This window comes from Abramis brama, assembly GCF_963993115.1.
Source record: "Abramis brama genome assembly, chromosome: 12".
NCBI classification, from domain to species: Eukaryota; Metazoa; Chordata; class Actinopteri; order Cypriniformes; family Leuciscidae; genus Abramis; species Abramis brama.
Genome location: NC_139974.1, coordinates 15,578,076 through 15,598,024, shown reverse-complemented (window position 1 = coordinate 15,598,024; position 19,949 = coordinate 15,578,076). Strand labels below are relative to the sequence as shown.

Below are 19,949 nucleotides of genomic sequence, written 5' to 3'. Positions count from 1 at the left end.
TATAGTAACCAGAGTTACTGTTCAGGGACTAAGAAAGCTGGTCCAATTTCTAGGATGTAACAACTGCTTAGTCTAACAATGTTTATTCATGTGAGCAGATTAATAAATTATATTTTTCATTGTAAGAAACAATTTATTTTATTTATTTATTTTTTGTTACAATTTAAAATAATATCACATGATTAGCCTACTTCTTTATTGAATGTTATTATGAAGTTTGGTTGGTGTTGCAGAATCTAGCCTATATTAACCACATTTTATTGTCATTTTATTTTATTGTTAAATCAACAGATCATACTGAGAGACCAACAAACACGTTTAGGCTGGTAAGTACTAAGAAATTACAACAGACCTGTAAATGATAAACCCAATTATTATTTTGCTTTCAACAACAGCAAAAAATAACACTCTACTGAGTGCTCAGAGAACTAATAATTTAGGGGAACAATATTTTGAAGTAGGAGAAACCAGCGACCGTATTTCCGTGTAACACCGGAAGTTGAAGGAATGACATTCTACTGCAGGACAAACACGAGACTGTCATTTTGAGTACAATGATGGGATCGGGCTGAATAATTTGAGCTGTTGTGTGTTGTATGATAATTTTGTAAATAATAAAAATGACAGCGTTGACGTGTAGATTTATTAGTCTTGCTGATGGTTTGCTAAGAGGAGCGCCAGTAATCGTTTGCCGAACTGGAGCAGCGCTGCAGAGGTATTTGATTACAGTTAAAAAAAAAACAGAATGTTATCATAAAAGAATATAACCTTACCTCAAGATCGTGTAAATCTCACATATACCATATACTCGTTTAATAATTTGATATCAATAATTTTGAGTTTGAATTGGTGTGCATATAAAGCAAATCTTATTATTTAGGTGTATTGGTAAGTAGGATCACATTTAACAATTTTATGTAGTCTCACTGTCAGTAGTATCACTTTTTAACGTGATATTTACGTAAAAAGCGTGACAGTTACCATCATGCAACTTTTTTTTGTTTTGTTTATATCTCAGCAGAACTCCTGTCATTCATTGTGTAAGGACGCATCGGACGAACACATGGTGGGATGAACACCTCACAGAAGATAATGCTTCATTTCTGAAGAAGATTATTACAGATGAATACCAACAACTGACCGCAGACAAACTCAACCCCCTCAAGGATGAACCCTGGCCCAGACATGAGTGGGTGGAAGGTGGGTCAGGTCAGGTCACATCGCACAAACTTTTAAGGACTTATTTATAGATCCAGAAAAACTTAAAAAATATATATATATATTTTTAGCACAAGCACATTTTAAAGATTATTTTATAGAATTGTACTCACATTCTACATTTTGGTTTGGGTTTTTTTCAAGTTGAATTTTATAAAATGTTTGTTTTCATTATATTGTATTTCATTATATATTATGTTGTTAAATGTTAAATATGTAGGCTGTCTGCCATGTAATAGCCAGTGATGCTGATATGGCAATAAACTCAAATACTTGACTTGGGTCACAACACAAGAAGTATTATGATGATGATGTTTATTTCAAACCTGCACACTAATTTTCCCACAAATCAACATAACAGGCAACATAACAGACAAATTATACAAGTGCATGGTTTGAAAAGGAGGTGGACGAAGCAAACGCTTATATAATTCCAAACCCCCTCACATTCAACACAAAATACAATACAAAAACAATATACAAACATAATAATTCAAGAACAACAGTATTCTTGTACAATACATACAGTAGAACAATTGTCACTATATAAATGGTATAAGACAAGCAAGACAAAACACACACACACACAACACACACACTTACAAGAGACACTGGCCCAAGCACTCTCTGACCCATTATGTGGTTGTCATTTGCTCTCTGGTCCTAGAGGAAGCAGCCTGCAGGATTGTTTACACTGATGCTTGATTGATACTTCAGTTTTTGTGGTTGTATTGATTTGTAATCTGCATCTCCTTAGGGAGTCGGAGAGTCGGTCTTGTGGCCGTCAAACTCGGAATGATGCCTGTGTGGACCAAATCTGGAGAGAGACATGTGGTTACCATGCTACAGGTAAACAGGATCAAGTTCATCACTTTATTACAGAGGAGGAGATGACATCACTGCTATAGATCTTGTATAAGATGTAAAAAAAAAAAAACAAAAACAAAAAAAAAACAATTATACAGAGAAACACAAAAGTTTTCAGGTTTAAAAGCCATTGCATTGCTAAGTGAAAGGGAAGAAATTAAATTGTATTATTGTAAAATGAATGCACTTATATTTCTTTTATTAATCTATTCACAATTAAATAGATTTATAATATCCACAAAAAATGTAAAGTGTTTCACAAAAATTTATAAAATTCACAAATTAATAAAATGAGATTTGCAAACAAAACAATATTTACAAACCATTGTAATGCTCTCCTAGCAAGTCTTCCAGCTTGCACTGTCAAACCTCTGCAACTGATCCAGAACGCCGCAGCTAGAGTGGTCTTTAACGAGCCGAAGAGAGCACACGTCACTCCTCTCCTCACAAAATTGCACTGGTTGCCAGTTGCCGCTCACATCAAATTCAAGTCACTGACGTTTGCTTACAGAACAACCACTGGCTCTGTTCCCTTTTACCTAAACTCATTACTTCAGACTTATGTGCCATCCAGAAACTTGCACTCAGCAAGTGAACGCCGTCTTGTGGTGCCATCTCAAAGAGGCACAAAATCTCTTTCTCTGACCTTTTTCTGGTCTGTTCTCTGCTAGTGGAATGATCTGCCTAACTCAACCAGAGCTGCTGAGTCCGTGACCATTTTCAAGAAACGGCTGAAGACGCATCTTTTTCGGCAACACTTGATCCATTAATACTAACCCTTTCTCTTCTATTCTATATCTATTATCTTTATATAAAAAAAAGTACACGTACTGCGTTAGATTAAACTGGGAAGGGTCATAGCACTTGCATATTGTTGTCCTATTGTTAGTTTAACTGCTTCTATTGTTCTCATTTGTAAGTCGCTTTGGATAAAAGCATCTGCTAAATGAATAAATGTAAATATGTTTTATGTCACAAACACTACTCTGCATGGCATTCATTTGTATTCATTGTTTCCTGTGCATTTGTTGATCCCTGCATGCATTTGTGGATTTTGAAACACTTCTAGCGTCAAGACGTGCAGACAGACCGTCTACTTAAGCCAATCCGATAACGTCCCCATTGCTCTGACCAGTCATCGCCCGCTCTCGCTCCAACCAATCACGATTAGCAAAATTTGCTTTTGCGGTCTTGCCCTGAAATAACTTTGATCAGATGTTTAAAAAAGATAAAATTATATTTTATGAGCCTTTGAGAAGGCCAGAGAAACAGCACTTGACATCTCTGTTATAGGAACGTCACGTTATTCAAGATAGAACAGAAAAGCATTAATAAGTAGCTGACTAATGAATAACTCATTCAACCTCGTGATAAACGTGAGTTTGTGTTGCTTGGTTTTTATTTTTATTGTGTATATGTAACTATTGTATTTTTATAATTCAGTTTTTGCCATGAAGATAGCCACAGATGCTGACATGGCATTAAATAAAACTATACTGATACTGTGAGTTTGTGTATTAGGTGAAATTACTGTCACACAACATGCATACATTATACACTCACAAATCTCAAGTACAGCTGCAGCGAGACATACTGTAACATCACCCGGTGATGCTTGCGTCCGGTGTAGAGAGGGTTTCACTGATCATGATGCTCAGGATCTGTGAATGATCATAATTTGTGTATAATCCTGAGTTTATCCTGATTTGCTGATTCTGATGGAAATATAAAGAAGCCTTAAACTCCAATAATCTTTTGGAAACGGGGTCTTTTAACCACACAAACAGCACTTCAGCTCAGTTTGAACAAAGCACCCATAGAATACAGTTCCTTTCAGTGGTGCAAAATGAATCTGTTCCTGCACCGAGTGTAAAGCCAAACGTGATTGGTTGTAGCGAGAGTGTGCTATGATTGGTCAGCGCATTGGGGCCGTTGTGGCGTTATCTTATTGGCTTGAGTAAACAGTGGGTGGAGTCCACTTATTTGTGTATTTGTCTGCACGTCTTGATGCTAGAAGTGTTTCAAAATCAACATGAGTGTGCGGGATCTACAAATGCACAGAAAGCGATTCACAAATGAATGCCAGGCAGAGTTTTTTTTGTGACACAAAACACATTTGTAAAAAAAAATTACTTGCAAATCTCATTTTATCTATTTGTGAATTTTATTTATTATTGTGACATTTTTTACATTTATTTGTGGATCTTAATCTATTTATTTGGAATAATGCTACAATTCTAATCTCATATTCCTCACCTAAAACAGTAAGTCAAATATGTATGCATGTGTGTTTTAATATAAACATTACTGTGCAGAAGACACTACAGTAGTTATGAATGTTATGTTAGTAGTTAAAAAAAAAAAAATTGTTATTTATATCTTTTGCTGTAGTGTTCCAATAGAAAACATCAGTTTACATTTCCAGACTTCCTTTTTGACATTAATTGTAATAGTCCAGTGAGATTTTTGTTTGCACAAGCCGATATGTTCCTCTCAGAGATCTAAACTCACCATCATTGAGTCCGTCTGTGATTACATGAAGAAACTGAGACAGACTAAATCCAAAAGAACTGCGGCAACGTTGAAGAAACCTAGTTGCAAAGCTACAGTACTGTGAAAAGTTTTAGGCACTTGTGTAGTGCTGTAGTATGCTGTGAAGTGAGAATGTATGCCATAGTATGGTTAATTAAGATTCAAAAACTCTCATCAGAAGTTTCTCTGGCAGTCATGCTGTGAAGTGTCTTAAAATTCAGCTGAAAGTTTATTGATTGTTATGAGATTAACTTATCATCACCTATTATCAAATTACATTTTTAAACTTGATTTTTCTTTTACCTTGATACTAATCTGTTTATCTGTCTCTCTCTCAGGTGCAGGACTGTCATGTGGTGAAATATCTATCAAAGGAAGAGTATAATGGGAAGACTGCAGCTCTGATCGTGGGTGGAAAAAACGTCTCTCCGTTTCACGTGAGTTAGAAATGTCTTTAACGTTTTTCAATAAGACTGATCTTATCCACACACTCGTAACGAACTCTTGTTTCTTCACCTTTCTGGCGATCCTCGTCCTCTCTGAGGTGGAACATGATAATAGACTAGAGCTGTTCTGTTTCTGTGGAGAGGAAGTATAATAAGACCTGAAGAGCTCCTGGAGAGAAATTACTGAGTAGTAGATACAGAGGTCACCTTTATTTGTGTGTGTGTGTGTGTGTGTGTGTGTGTGTGTGTGTGTGTGTGTGTGTTTGTGTTTGTGTGCGCGCACGTTAGGGGAAAAAAAACATCTAAAATATAATTCTATGGAGATTGTAATGAAAAAAAAAACTTTGCTCTGTGTCCCTTTTTTTAAATTTTTTGTCAGTAAGCTAGTGTGTGTCCGTGTGTCATCTGTCTATATTTGACATCTGCCACCAAGTGCTGCTTGAAGTGTAATTGTCAATTGTCCTGACCTTTAGTCTGAGCTTTCAGTCTCTTTGCAGTCAGTCATCTCCCAAAACACAGTAGAGCAGTTTAGGTTTAATGTATTCTCTTTCTCTTCTCCTTTTCTCCTTTTTAAGGATTATGTAAGTTAGTAAATCACTTGAAGCAACTGAAAGTCAATCTGTCTTTCCCTCAGAGGCCAGAGGGATATTTAGAGATTTTCCGGAATGCAGGAGTTCCTCCCAAACAGAAACTCACCACATTTTGTGTGTCAGACAACAGCATCATCAAACCAGGTAAAATCAAGTCACCTTCATTTATATAGCTCTTTTAACAATATAGATTGTTTCAAAGCAGCTTTAAAGTGATAATAGGAAATTAAAGTAACAGAGATTGTTTTGGCTTTATAGCAACTCTAGAATAAAGTTATTGTCCAGCTAAAGTTAGTTTTGATCGATTCACTTCCGTTGCAAAGATCATTAGTTATTAACTTAGGGGCCACTTACACAACAACGTTTTTGCAGAAAACCCTTAACGCGCTCCGGCCCACTCACTTGCACAACAGCAGTGCCTGGTGGCTCGAGAAAGAAAACCTTGAAATAGGTTCCAAGGTGCAAGCCTTGAAACATTTTGAAAAAAAAGTTATCTCTGCGCGAACTTCAAAAATGTGAACCTGTGAAAACGCTGACAGCGTGCACATGCGTATTACGTGTTTAGTCTATAGGTATGCGCATTTGAATATATATGTGCGCAGGCATGTAGTCTTTCTTTACAAATTGACCTCAACAAATAACTCGTCAGGCCGTCGTTTTTTATCGCTTCTGCGTAGCCATGTGAACTGGAATTAAAGTCACCTGTCAGAAGTCTTTACTTTTGTTGTTTTAAAGTTGTTTCAGCTGTATAATTACACGTTTGAGCGAATAAACCTTATGATGTTTGCGTTTTAAACCATATGACATTATGTGTTCGTGTTTTTATGTTTTGTATTTTGTTTTGTTTTATCTAGGCACTCCTCTCTATGCAGCTCACTTCCGTCCAGGACAATATGTGGACGTCACAGCGAAAACGTGAGTCAAATATAAACGCGCACAGAGCACCTTTTAAGTTGTGATGTCATTTTCTCATATATTCCAGCTTAATATGTAGAGACTATAAAACTATAAATAATCCATCTGTAGATTCATCTGACCTTTAAACAATGTGGCTCGATCAAAAAATGACTCTTTGTTTGACCAGCCCAGCATTGTAACATTGGCTCAACCAATGGCGTGAGTTTGGGATAGGACTCTCTATCTGCTCAACCAGTGGAAGATGGGAATTATTTCAGCCATTATTTTTTTGAATTTCCATTTAGTGATACTAACATGCATGATGTTTCATTGATGATTAAACCAACACCATGGGCCCTATCATACGTCCGGCACAATGCGGCGCCAGGCGTTACGCAAGTGTTTTTTGCTAGTTTCAGCCTGACACAGTTATTATTTTCACGTCCTACACCACGTTGTTTAAATGGCAAATATATTTGCGCCCATCCGTTTGCTCTCTGAAGGCGCGTTCAGTCTTTCTGCCATGTAAATAGCGAATCCGCCATAGTGCAAGTGCAACTGGCTTTTAAAGGGAATGGGAAATTACACTCTGATTGTTTTTTTGCACGTTACGCCCAAAACACACCCATTACTCATTAAGAGAATAGGGATAACCCTTTTAGACCATGCGCTGGGCGCGCCGACCATTTTTCCTGTTAAACTAGCAAAAGTGGATTCAGACAAGTGCACTTGCGCCTTGCGCTTAGATCGTTAAAATAGGTCCCCATATATTGTCCCCTCATTCTTAGATTAATTTTTAATTAAAGTTTTTTGGCAGAACTGTTTTTACACTCTGACTTAAATGATATGAAAGGGAGATGCGTTTTTCAAACTGTGACAAATCTTTAAGATTGACTGATATTTTAGTCAGTAGAAGCGTGCATCCTACTGTTCCAAATGGCCTGATCTCTCTCTCTCTCTCTCTCTCTTTCCCTTTTACCCCCTCCCTTCCTCCATCCATCTAATTTGAAGAGCTTCATCTTCTCATCAAATAATGAGTGTGTGAATCTCAGGGAGCGAGTGCCAGGGTCGGCTCGGCTGAGAGTCACTTCAGCTCTTTCTGCAGTAAATCAGCCTGAGATTTCCTTTCTACACAGATTTACACTTGATCACTTGATTATATCTGTGAGAAAGGCCTTTGAGAAACCACAGAGAGACTTTCTCCAGCCAGCCTGTAGGTCATTGATAAAACAGCAGTAACTATCCTTGGGAATTCACAGTAATTCATTGTTATTTCTCTATCTGAATAATAGAAAAAGTATCATACTCAAAAATACTTTACAATATGTGCAATTGTGCATTTTAAAGGGGACCTATTAGGTCCCCATAAAAAATAGTAATAATAAAAATTTCCCCAGAGAGTGCCTGTGAAGTTTGTTCAAATTACCCCACAGATAATTTATTATACCATGCTGCAATTGCCCCTTTCTGGGTGGAAGCAAAAAAAAAAAAGCAATATCTTGTATATGTGTATCTTTAAATGCAAATGAGCTGCTGCTCCCCACCCCGCTTTCCAGAAGAGGGCGAAGCCTTTACAGATCGTAAAGGGCATCAACTAACAAAACAAGTTTGTTTTTGATCATCTTGTATTGCCGTTACGCTCACGTGACATTGCAGTTCTTTGTCATCATGAAAGTTATTTATTTGTTTGCGTTTTAAAGAAAATCAGGATTTTCTGAGCACACACATCTGACGCGTGCACATATAAAGCCAGCTGTCACACCGCGTGTAGTGTGAGCACTAAACAAAGTTCTCTTTCGCATCTTATTGCGCTTAAACTGTCAAATATACACAGTTCACATAAATACTAGGGCTGGGAATCACTGGGTACTTCACGATACGATACGCGATACATTGTTCACGATACCGATAATATCACGATATGGCGATACTGCGATAATCGATATATTATCAGTAATAACTCACAATATATCATGTTTTAAGAAATAAAAAGTTTTTTTTTTTAATTAGGAAAATGAATCTCCATTTCGTTTTTGGATGAAACACAATAACAAAAACAACTTGTGTCTTATCAGTTGCAACAAAACAGTCACAGACACTATTTTTGTTTTGCTGCAGATGATTTTTTTCACTCGGGAGAAATCGAGTGGAATCGGTGATGCTCGCATGGTCGCAGCTCGTAGCGTGCGTGTGAGAGGAATTACAAGCCGAGCCGAGCACGTTACGAGCACCTCCCGACCTCCCGATAATTTTTAAACATGTTTTTTCACCAGCTGTCCCCTATTGCCAAATCATACACAACCACGTCGATGGGGCTATACCTCAGTGGCAGCAACCATACAGCGTGCGCATACACTGTCACTGTCACACACACACACACACTTTTCTCTCTCTCTCTCTCCCATTCGCAACATGACGGTTTAGCGCGAAAGCCCACGTGATTGCTGCCGGCTCGGGATAAAATTCATGCAGGACAGTCGTGCCGTGTACCAGCTGCTTTGACGCGATTATCAGTTAAACTGACTCGCAACGTGTGCAATATCTCACGACCTCCCGAGTGTCCGAACTCGCACCGTGTACGCCCGCCCTAACGGCTTTTAATATCGATACTTGGCAAGAGCGCATCGAGAATCGATCGCGGGAGAAAATATCGCGAGATATCGCCATATCGATATTTTGGCGCACCCCTAATAAACACAGTAGGTTATGTCTGTGAACGTAAACAGCTGGGAAAGAAATCACATGTGCATATTAGATCTGTGTATAAAGTGGCTGCCGCTGAATGTACAGTACCTGCTGCTCTATGCTGTTAATCTGAATCAAACAACAAAAGAAAAACAGAAAATCACTCACTGTTCTTAAATCACTCACTGATCTTAATTGAAAAACTTTAGTAGCTTTAATAAGAATCAATTTCTTACTTGAATGCTGCTGTTAAATGCTGTACCGAGGACATAAACATGGCTAAGCTAATAGGGCCGATTCCATCGCCAGTCGTGGCCAGGGCCTGTTATATTGTGACGTCACAATGCTTAGCATTCCTGAACAGCTCATTTTGAGAGACTTTTTCTGATTTAAGGGGAAAAATAACAAACGGATGGATGGATTTTTACCAAAATAGGGTGGCTGCATAACTGACACGTAAAAACACAAAGAACTTCTGTTTGTTTCTACATATTAAGCTGGAAAAGAATTAAGTATTTTGACATTGAAAGTAATTACACCCATCACCTTTTTGAAGAGAGCCTTGCTTCAAAGAACTCTTGATTAATCATAGCATCTGAGTTGTGTCAGCCCTATTTCACACCTGAGATCCTGCCTACCTCCAGCTCCATCCACATATGTCTTATGTTGTTACACAGCATAAAATAACTGAACGTTCTTTTTACATCTTTACGGCATTACACTGTTGATCTTTTTAATTGTAGAATTGGCAAGGGTTTTCAGGGAGTAATGAAGCGTTGGGGGTTCAAAGGTCAGCCAGCTTCCCATGGACAAACTAAAACGCACAGGAGGCCAGGCGCTCTGGGGCCGGGAGGGGTGAGTGTTTTTATTTCTGTACTTGTAGTGTCACTTCATGCTAATAACTACCATTCAAAAGTTTGGGGTCCGTAAGATATATTTTTAAAGAAATTACTTTTATTCGGCAAGTATGCATTAAATTGATCAAAAGTGATAGTAACAGTGTTTACATTGTTACAAAAAACTTTAGAATTTTTCTATTCATCAAAGAATCCTCAAAAAAGTATCCACAAAAATATTAAGCATTACATATTAATATTTTTCTGGCATCAGCATATTAGAATGATTTCTGAATGATCATGTGACACTGAAGACTAGAGTAATGATGCTGAAACTTCAGCTTTGCCATCACAGGAATAAACTACATTTTAAAAATATTTTAAAGACCTCCTGTGGTGAAAATCTGGTTTTTAATGTTGTTTATATGTCTATGTGGTGTTTTTAATATGCTTTAAGACAAACCATGTGAAAATTCATAAGTTGACACCATTGCTGAGTATTTGTTACTTAAAACTGCAGTTTACCAAAGAGAGTCTTTGAAATTAGAAGTTTGAAATTGCCCGTTCTCTACGACGCAAACATGTTGTAACCAATCCCGTCAACGTGCAGGGTGGTATTTAAGGGACACTTTACCTCTGGAAAGATGAATGTGTATTTAAAATAGGTCATTTATGTAGAAGAAATGTGAAATTATTTTTGAATTTGGAGCTTTCTAGACTAAGAAAAGCCAGAAAATGTTTTTTTGGCTTATGTGGATGAAAGACAACAACTCCCAGAATGCACTTGCTTCGCTGCCCTAGGAGGCCACTCCCAAGCCACGCCTACCGGTAAGAGAGGGCAGTTGACAACAACAAAGCTAAGCTACTAGCGAGTCTCCGTGATGAGCATGAAGTGCTCTGAAAATGTCCTGGTAGACGGCTGCGTTGAGTGGACAGCACAGTGGACCAACACCAGCCGATGACATGGCTCCCCAAACCAACACAGACTGTGGAAACTTCATACTGGACTTCAAGCATCTTGGATTGTGTGCCTCTCCATTCTTCCTCCAGACTCTGGGATCTTGGTTTCCAAATGAGATGCAAAATTTGCTCTCATCAGAAAAGAGGACTTTGGTCCACTGTGCTTTATTAAATCCAGAGTCAACGCAGCCGTCTACCAGGACATTTTCAGAGCACTTCATGCTTCCTTCATTTTCCAGCAGGATTTGCACCTGCAAACTGCCAAAAGAACCAAAACCTGGTTCAATGACCATGTATCACTGTGTAATTACTGTGTGATTTCATGTAATATTCAATTTTTTTGAAATCCTGTTTTCGTGGGTTTTATGAGCTGGAAGCCCAAATTATGTACAAATAAACAACTAAATACTTGAAATCGTTTAAGTTGTGGGCCCTGAATCTATAATCTATGGAAGTTTAATGTTTTGAATGGAATTATGGAAATAAATAAACTTTTCCATGATATTCTAATTTTTTGGAAAGGGTCTGTATATATATATGTGTATATATATGTATATATGGGGCGCAGGTGTGGCCGCTCAGCCCATAACGAGCAGGTGCAGGTGTGACTGCTCGGTTTCCAGGGCGACGCTGACGAGAGCTCGGGACACGTGTCACACTCCCCCCCTCTAAGCGTCGTCCTGTTCCTATGGAGAAGCGGGGAGATTGGGGAAGGGCGGGGAGTGGACCCTGACAGACCTGCGAAAGCTGCCCATATCCGGGAAAGTCCGTCGGCGTTGGCCGTCCCCGCTCGGTGTTGCACGGTGAAGCTGAAGTCCTGGAGCGCGAGGAACCACCGCGTCACCCTGGCGTTCGTCTCCTTGGCCCGGGCCATCCACTGTAGGGGAGCGTGGTCGGTTATGAGGGTGAAATGGCGGCCGAGGAGGTAGTACCTGAGCTCCAGGACTGCCCACTTGACGGCCAACGCCTCCCTTTCCACCGTGGCGTACCGTTGCTCCGCGGGGGTCAGCTTTCGGCTTATGTAAATGCGTCCGTCTGCAACAGGAAGGGGCGGTTGAAGTCGGGGGCTCGGAGTACCGGCTCCGTCGTGAGGGCTGACTTTATCTGGTGGAACGCCGCCTCCGTCTCGGGGGTCCACGGGACTTTCTCCGGCTGCCCCTTCCTGGTGAGGTCTGTTAGGGGAGAAGCTAAGGAGGAGAAGTTAGGGATAAAGCAGCGGTAGTACCCCGCCAACCCCAAAAAGGCCCGTACCTGAGTTTTGGAGGTAGGCCGCGGCGCGGAGAGGATAGCTGCCACCTTCTTCTCTTGCGGTCTTATTAGGCCGCGACCCACCTGGTACCCCAGGTACTTAGCTTCGGCGAGGGCTAGATGACACTTCCGGGGGTTGGCGGTCAGGCCAGCCCGGCATAATTCCAACAGCACCCTCTGCAGCCGCTCCAGATGGTCCTCCCAAGTCTCCGAGTGAATGACGACATCATCAATGTAGGCCGCCGCGTATGCTTGATGCGGCTGTAGGAGGACGTCCATCAGCCGTTGGAAGGTTGCCGGGGCCCCGTGTAGGCCGAAGGGAAGGACCCGGTACTGCCAGTGACCGCTTGGGGTCTAGAAGGCCGTCTTCGGTTTGGCCTGTTCCGTTAAGGGGACCTGCCAGTAGCCCTTGGTGAGGTCGAGGGTCGAGATGAACCGGGCCCTTCCCAAACGGTCCATCAACTCGTCGACGCGGGGCATTGGGTAACAGTCAAACTCGGAGACTTCATTAAGGCGGCGGAAGTCGTTACAGAAACGGAGGGTGCCGTCGGGCTTTGGAACCATGACGATGGGGCTGGACCATGGGCTGCGTGATGGTTCAATTACCCCTAACCTCAGCATCTCCTGTACCTCTTCCTCGATGGCGTGTCGCCAAGCCTCCGGGACACGGTAGGGCCGCTGCCGGACGATGGTCCCAGGTGGTGTGCGGACATCGTGCTCCAAGACGTGGGTCCGCCCAGGCTGGGGGGAGAACACATCAGGAAACTGACTGACCAGGTGTTGCAGCTCGGACTTCTGGGCGGCGGAGAGTTGAGGATCCATATCAACAACCACGGGAGTCGAGTTGATGTAGGCAGAGAGCTGAGGCCCGGTTCCGGCCCAGCGCTTCAGGAGATTGATGTGGTAGAGCTGGTCCTCCCTCCTTTTCCCCGGCTGCCGCACACGGTAAGTAACGGGGCCGACCTTTTCGGTGACGGTGACGGTGTACGGCCCCTGCCAGGTGGCCAAGAACTTGCAGGCGGCTGTGGGGACCAGAACCAGTACATGGTCTCCTCGCTGGAACTCCCGTGGTTGGGCCGCCCGGTTGTAGTGTCGCTGCAGGGCTTGTTGTGCCTTGACGAGGTGCTCCCGGACGATGGGCATGACTCGGTCGATCCGCTCCCGCATCTCACGCACGTGTGGTCCACGGTGGTGCGGTGTACGGCTGGCTGTTGTTCCCAGGCCTCTCGGGCGACGTCAAGCAGACCGCGGGGTTGGCGGCCGAAGAGCAGCTCGAACGGCGTGAAGCCAGTGGAGGCCTGAGAAACCTCTCGGATACCGAAGAGCACGTAGGGTAGCATCTTGTCCCAGTCCCGCTTATCTTCGGCCGTCACTCGGCGCAACATTTGTTTTAGGGTCTGGTTAAACCGCTCGACGAGCCCGTCGGTCTGGGGGTGGTACACTGTGGTGCGGAGCTGTTGGACCTTCAAGAGCTTGCAGAGGTCTGCCATCATCCGGGACATGAACGGGGTGCCCTGGTCAGTCAGAATCTGGGATGGAATGCCGACCCGACTACACAGCAGGAACAGCTCCTGGGCAATGGCTTTGGTGGTGGCTTTATGGAGGGGAATGGCCTCAGGGTAGCGGGTGGCATAATCCACGATGACAAGGATGTGTTCATGCCCCTGGGCGGACTTCGGCAGCGGTCCCACCAAATCCATCCCAATCCGCTCGAAGGGCACCTCAATGATGGGGAGCGGTATCAGTGGGCTGGGGTCCAAGGTGATGACCGTTGGCAAGGTTGGGCAGGCTTGGCAGAACCGCCGGACTTCGAACCTCTATGCACGGCCAGTGGAACCGGTCGCGGAGGCGCTGGATCGTCTTCTGAGCCCCCAGGTGGCCTGCCATAGGGTGTGCGTGGGCTATTTCCACCAGTCTTTTCCTCCCCCCTCCGCTGCGCGACACAGTAAAGCAGGCCATTTTTCACCACAAAGTGAGGAGTTGGGTGGGGTGCCGGCTGCAGCTCTCTTCCTTCTACAACTCTCACTTGGGCCCAACAGTGTTTTAAACGGTCGTCCTCGTGCTGCTCTTTGGAAAAAACCCCGGCCCCAGTCACCTGCTGGTAGAGATCAAAGTAGAGGTTAGAAGATGGAGGGGGTGACTCACCATTCCTGGGGCTGTCCGAGGCCAGCAACACGGGACGCCGTAGGGACCTCTTGCTGGGCTTCCGGGTTGGGCGGTTCCCGGCAGGGCTGGCAGGCTGAGTGACGGCGGCGAGTAAGCGGTCGAACCCCGGCCAGTCCCGACCGAGGAGGACCGGTACTGGCAGATCCTTGACGAGCCCGACGTCTATTGGCCAGGCGCCGGTTGGCGTAGCGATGGTAACCCACCGCGCAGGTACTCTGGTATCGCCGTGCACACAGGTGATGGGCAGCTTTGTTTTGGCTTCGGCCCGTGGGGGTAGGACCGACGTGTTGACCAGGCTGACCGCGCTGCCGGAGTCCAGAAGAGCGAGGAACGGGCGGCCGTTTACTTTCACCTCCGCCCGCGGCGCGTTCTCTGTATGTACGGCGCAGCCTGCCAGCCAAGGTCGTCCCGGAGAGCGGGGTGCTTCAGTGGGCATGGGCTCATCTTGAGGGCCGGGAACCGCCGGCCTGCTCACCGGTCGCTGGGTGCCCTCCGGCGTGCGCTGCTCCTGAACCACCCTTCGGGAAAACGGCGGCACTCAAGTTCAAGTTCAAGTAGACTTTATTGTCATTTCAACCATATACAGTTCAGTACACAGAGAAACGAAACAACGTTCCTCCAGGACCAAGGTGCTACATACAACATAAATTAACAACACAAAAGAAACAGACAGCAAAGTGCATGTGCAAATGTGCAATCAAAAAGAGCTACAGAAAACACAACAACGTAACACGTTACAGTACTTTTTGTGATGAGGTATGAGTTGAGGTAGTGGGAAGAGCAACAGTAAACAACAGTAAAAACAACTGACATTCTTAAGATAGCAACAGTAAGAGCAGATCAGGTAGGTGGGTATGGAAGGTGGTGAGGATTGGTGGTGGAAGCTGGGCTTTTCTCAGCCTTCTCAGGAAGAAAAGACGTTGTTGGGCTTTCTTGTGCAGAGAGCTGGTGTTGAGGGACCAGGTGAGGTTCTCTTCTAGGTGGACACCCAGGAATTTTGTGCTCTTGACGATCTCCACAGAAGAGCCGTCGATGCTGAGCGGAGAGTGATTGCTCCGTGTCCTCCTGAAGTCAACAACCACCTCTTTTGTCTTATCGACGTTCAGAGACAGGTTGTTGTCTTTACACCAGTCCGTTAGCCTCTGCACTTCCTCTCTGTATGCTGACTCGTCGTTCTTGCTGATAAGACCCACCACGGTCGTATCATCAGCAAACTTGATGATATGATTGGAGCTGTGTGTCGCTACACAATCATGAGTCAGCAGCGTGAACAGCAGGGGACTGAACACACACCCCTGGGGGGCCCCAGTGCTCAGTGTGGTGGTGCTGGAGGTATAGTTCCCGATCCGCACTGCCTGAGGTCTTTCGGTCAGAAAGTCCAGGATCCAGTTACAGGATCCAGTTCCTCTCTCCCCAACCTCCCGGTGTTGGGTGGCCTCCGCCAGCTCAATGGCCTCGACCAGCTCGTCCACATTGGTTGGGTTCCGCATACCGGCTGCCTGACGAAGCGGGCGGGGAAGGGCCCGCAGAAGGCGGTCGACCACTACACGCTCCGCTACCTGGTGTACGGTGGGACCCCCGGCCAGTAACCAGTGCTGGGCGAGGCGGGAGAGGCTAGCCGCTTGAGCCCGGGCCGGCTGCCGCGGGTCGAAGGTCCTCTCGTTGAAGAGTTGGGGCAACTCAAGAGTTGGATTACTTAACCACACGTTCGGTTTCCCCTTGCCGGGAAGCCATGTGCTCCATAATTTGCTGCTGGCGGATGCTCACCTCGGTGAGGTGCTTCAGCAGTTCTTCCATCGTTGGGGGAGGAGCGCCACCTGGGGAAACCAGAGAAGATACGTGAGTCAAAGGGCGCGGGGAATAAAAAAAACCCCAAAACAACCAAACCAGTCCAAAAGGGGAAACACCGCGTGGGAAGGGGTCGTCGCGAGGATGCAGGTGAATTCCCCGAAGGGTGGATTTTATTAAGGGCAAACTGGTGAAAAGGCGTTGGTGCTCGGTGCTTGGCTTCCTCTTCGGTTGGTGCGCTTGTGCGGTGTGGGTCCGTGCTCTCCCGTGTGCAGTGGGGCTGCCGCGGGTCGAAGGTCCACTCGTTGAAGAGTTGGGGCGGCGCTGATTGGTGACAGCCCCATCCGGCCCAGGATCTCCTTCCTTAATTCCTCATAGGAAACGCTTTGCTCTGGGGGAAGCGCGAAGTATGCCCGTTGTGCCTCTCCCGTCAGCAGCGGGGCCAGGATTCGTGCCCACTCCTCCTTGGGCCACGCCTCCCGGGTGGCCACGGTCTCGAACATCTGGAGATACATCGTTACATCATCGTGCACCGACATCTTTGGCAGCAACGGTGCTTGGACACGGGGGTCAGGTAGCGGAGTTCGCGGGGCGGTGGCCAGATGGAGCGCGGCGAGCTCACGTTCGGTTTCCCCTTGCCGGGAAGCCATGTGCTCCATAATTTGCTGCTGGCGGATGCTCACCTCGGTGAGGTGCTTCAGCAGTTCTTCCATCGTTGGGGGAGGAGCGCCACCTGGGGAAACCAGAGAAGATACGTGAGTCAAAGGGCGCGGGGAACAAAAAACCCCCCAAAACAACCAAACCAGTCCAAAAGGGGAAACACCGCGTGGGAAGGGGTCGTCGGTGACTTCTTCACTGTCTTGCCCGCATTCTCCACCAGTGTGGCGGGGTGAAGGACATGACGCGAGGATGCAGGTGAATTCCCCGAAGGGTGGATTTTATTAAGGGCAAACTGGTGAAAAGGCGTTGGTGCTCGGTGCTCGGTGCTCGGTGCTTGGCTTCCTCTTCGGTTGGTGCGCTTGTGCGGTGTGGGTCCGTGCTCTCCCGTGTGCAGTGGGGCTGGCGGTCACACACTGCTCTCTGCAGAAACAACAGAATAAGGGGGTTAGCCAAGTCTTGTGGAGACATCTCTCACCTCTGCGTTCGTTTGCTGGGTTTAAATAACCAGAGCTTGATGGGGCGCAGGTGTGGCCGCTCAGCCCATAACGAGCAGGTGCAGGTGTGACTGCTCGGTTTCCAGGGCGACGCTGACGAGAGCTCGGGACACGTGTCACAATAAATATATATATATATATATATATATATATATATATACATACATACATACATACATACATAGAGAGAGAGAGATTATAATTATTGACTACAGGGGGACTTCAAGATAGGAGTTATCTTGTAATAGGCCAATAACAGTTATAGAGTAATAAGTATAGATTTAAAAAAAAGATTTCTTTAAGTTTTCTGCAGTTGTACCTGCTTTAAAATTAAAAGCAGCCACTGTATATGACCTTTGGTATCATTTAAAGAGCATAAAGATGTCATAAAGTACCTTTTTTTTGCAGTCAAAATGTAGATCTATGTCTAATATTGGCCTATATATTGCTTTCAAAATACTGTATATGTAATTATGGATGATCAGTATCTGTTAACATTTCCATAATGCATTTATCAATGTGCACTATTTTTTTTTTTCCTGTTGATCTTGGATGTTAATATCTAGGCTGGATCTGTTGCAACAGAAGGTGCCGTTCAATCCTGATTGGAAATTTTGTCACAGAGATACTAGGAACTGATTGAATTTTTTTCACAGGAACACAATATATCCCTCTTAAAAATTTTCAGATATTGAAGCATTTTCTCAAAGGTTTCATATCAGTCATTTCAGCTTGCCGTAACTGTCCTGTATGGTCTCTAGAGTGTTTAGCGTGACCTCAGTGTGCTCTTTGAATGGTTAATGGATGAGTTAAGTGACTTGTCTCCTCTCCATCAGGATCCAGCAAAGGTTTTCAAAGGAAAGAAGATGCCAGGCAGGATGGGAAACATATATGACACTGTTCATGGATTGAAGGTACATCGATTAGAATGCACAAAATGCCTTTTTATATCTTTTAGATATAGCACACACAATTTCAAAGCTCAGCTGCTGTATCATAATATCTTGTGCTTAGGAGGCATCTAATGTAAAGTCACCCGGTGTCACAGTGAAAAATTGTGTGTGAGTGTTTTGTAGTTTCACTAAGGTCTTTTCTCTGGCAGATATGGAGGGTGAACACCAAGTATAACGTCCTCTACGTCAACGGTTCCGTACCAGGTCACCGCAACTGTATTGTTAAGGTAAAACGCCTCACACATACTCAAACTCCTAAGTATGCCAAGTAACAGGTACTTGTCCTCAGATAGAATATCTTTTCGTGAAGGACCTTCTCCATATTTGCTTTTATCTTCTCTGCTTCTTCACTTTCAGCAGCATTTAGCTAAAAAGATTTGTGTACTGTACTGTCCATGCCAACACTAACACTGACCTTGGCATGCTAATACACACTCGTGCTGAATCATTTATCCATATCAATGCACAGAGGCGTTCGTGTGTGCAAAGTGCATCAGTGAATCGATCATATGTAGTCAGCATTTTGTCTCGTAGAGTTTGCTTGCATACACACTCAACCGAAAGTTGAACTATCTCAAAGTGCGACTTGTTCAGCAAATGATGACATCATAGTACTTAGTCGAGTGTAGTAAAAACGGCATTATAATCTTGAGGCAGTGTTCTTGCCTAGTTGTCTAAACGTTGTGCTTACGTTCACTCGATCAGGTTAGAGACACGGTTCTGCCCACTCGGTTTGAGAAGAACAAGAGCCCGCCGTTCCCCACGTTCTTTGCTGATGGAGACGAAGAGCTCCCTGAAGACCTCTACGATGAGGACATGTTCCAGTTTGGGGAGCCCATGCCTGAATGAGGTTGTGATCCCACAAGTCTTCTTGCTTACGCTGGTTTAAAGGACACTGGCATGACGTGACCCTTGAATCAGAGTCTTTCATCTCTAGTGGATTCAGCCTTGCTGAGCTCAAAGACTTTTAAAGTACAAACATAAGAGAGTAAATTCATACTTCTGTGTTACAACTGGATCATGTTAAAGTGTCAAGCGCAGTTGTGTATTTAAACAATAAAACCTGTTTGATAAAATCTCTGCATTTCTTGTATTTTCATATGTTGTAGCATTAAAAAACTTAATTAAACAAATACAAAAATGTATACATTTGACAATCTCTGGAAAACTAGAAGATACTCAACATTAATACTTAAACTAAACTGCATGCACACATGCATCTTCATCTTATTTCAATTTGTGTGAGTTCAAAACATTTGATAAATGTGATAAATCTAATCCCCTAATATGAAGCTCACCTGTAATTAAATCAGCTAAACCTTTTATTGATTACTTAACCTCATTATTATAAGTTGTTTATTTTTGTGACTGCGTATGTAAGAGTTGTCAGCATTTCTGGACTTATTTGACAATCTGCTTAATGGACATAAAGTTGCAAATACATCAAACTGACAGCAAAACTCTGTAAGGATACCCTGATGGGACACACTGTGCTGACCTCTGTGCATTAGAAAAGAGAGCGGGAGGAGGCGGCGCAGACGGAAGGATGAATAGATGCTGACAATGGTTGACATTTCTCCCTCTCTCTCTAAGTGAGGGGAATAAATCA

General features: G+C 44.1%; 1 protein-coding gene across 2 annotated transcripts; it reads left to right on the top strand.

Moving 5' to 3' along the window:
• The first annotated feature begins 476 nt into the window (after nt 1-476).
• mrpl3 (mitochondrial ribosomal protein L3) lies at nt 477-19,416 on the top strand. Of its 2 annotated transcripts, none has more exons than XM_084130555.1 (10): nt 477-715; nt 1,019-1,200; nt 1,976-2,067; nt 4,956-5,054; nt 5,698-5,797; nt 6,508-6,568; nt 9,979-10,090; nt 18,224-18,301; nt 18,490-18,567; nt 19,046-19,416. In XM_084130555.1, exons 1-10 carry the CDS (start codon nt 621-623, stop codon nt 19,187-19,189), a joined length of 1,041 nt encoding a protein of 346 aa, XP_083986681.1. In that variant the 5' UTR covers nt 477-620; the 3' UTR covers nt 19,190-19,416. The 2 variants fall into 2 exon arrangements, with proteins under 2 accessions (XP_083986681.1, XP_083986682.1); XM_084130556.1 differs by having other exon boundaries at nt 498-715; nt 1,022-1,200.
• Nucleotides 19,417-19,949: the final 533 nt, after the last annotated feature.

Bases quoted from the DNA above. Each gene is read 5' to 3' on its own strand.
- mrpl3 (XM_084130555.1), top strand. From the start codon at position 621: ATGACAGCGTTGACGTGTAGATTTATTAGTCTTGCTGATGGTTTGCTA. The intron at 10,091-18,223 runs GTGAGTGTTTTT...CCTCTCCATCAG, and splicing joins GCGCTCTGGGGCCGGGAGGG to GATCCAGCAAAGGTTTTCAA. The intron at 18,568-19,045 runs GTAAAACGCCTC...TCACTCGATCAG, and splicing joins ACCGCAACTGTATTGTTAAG to GTTAGAGACACGGTTCTGCC.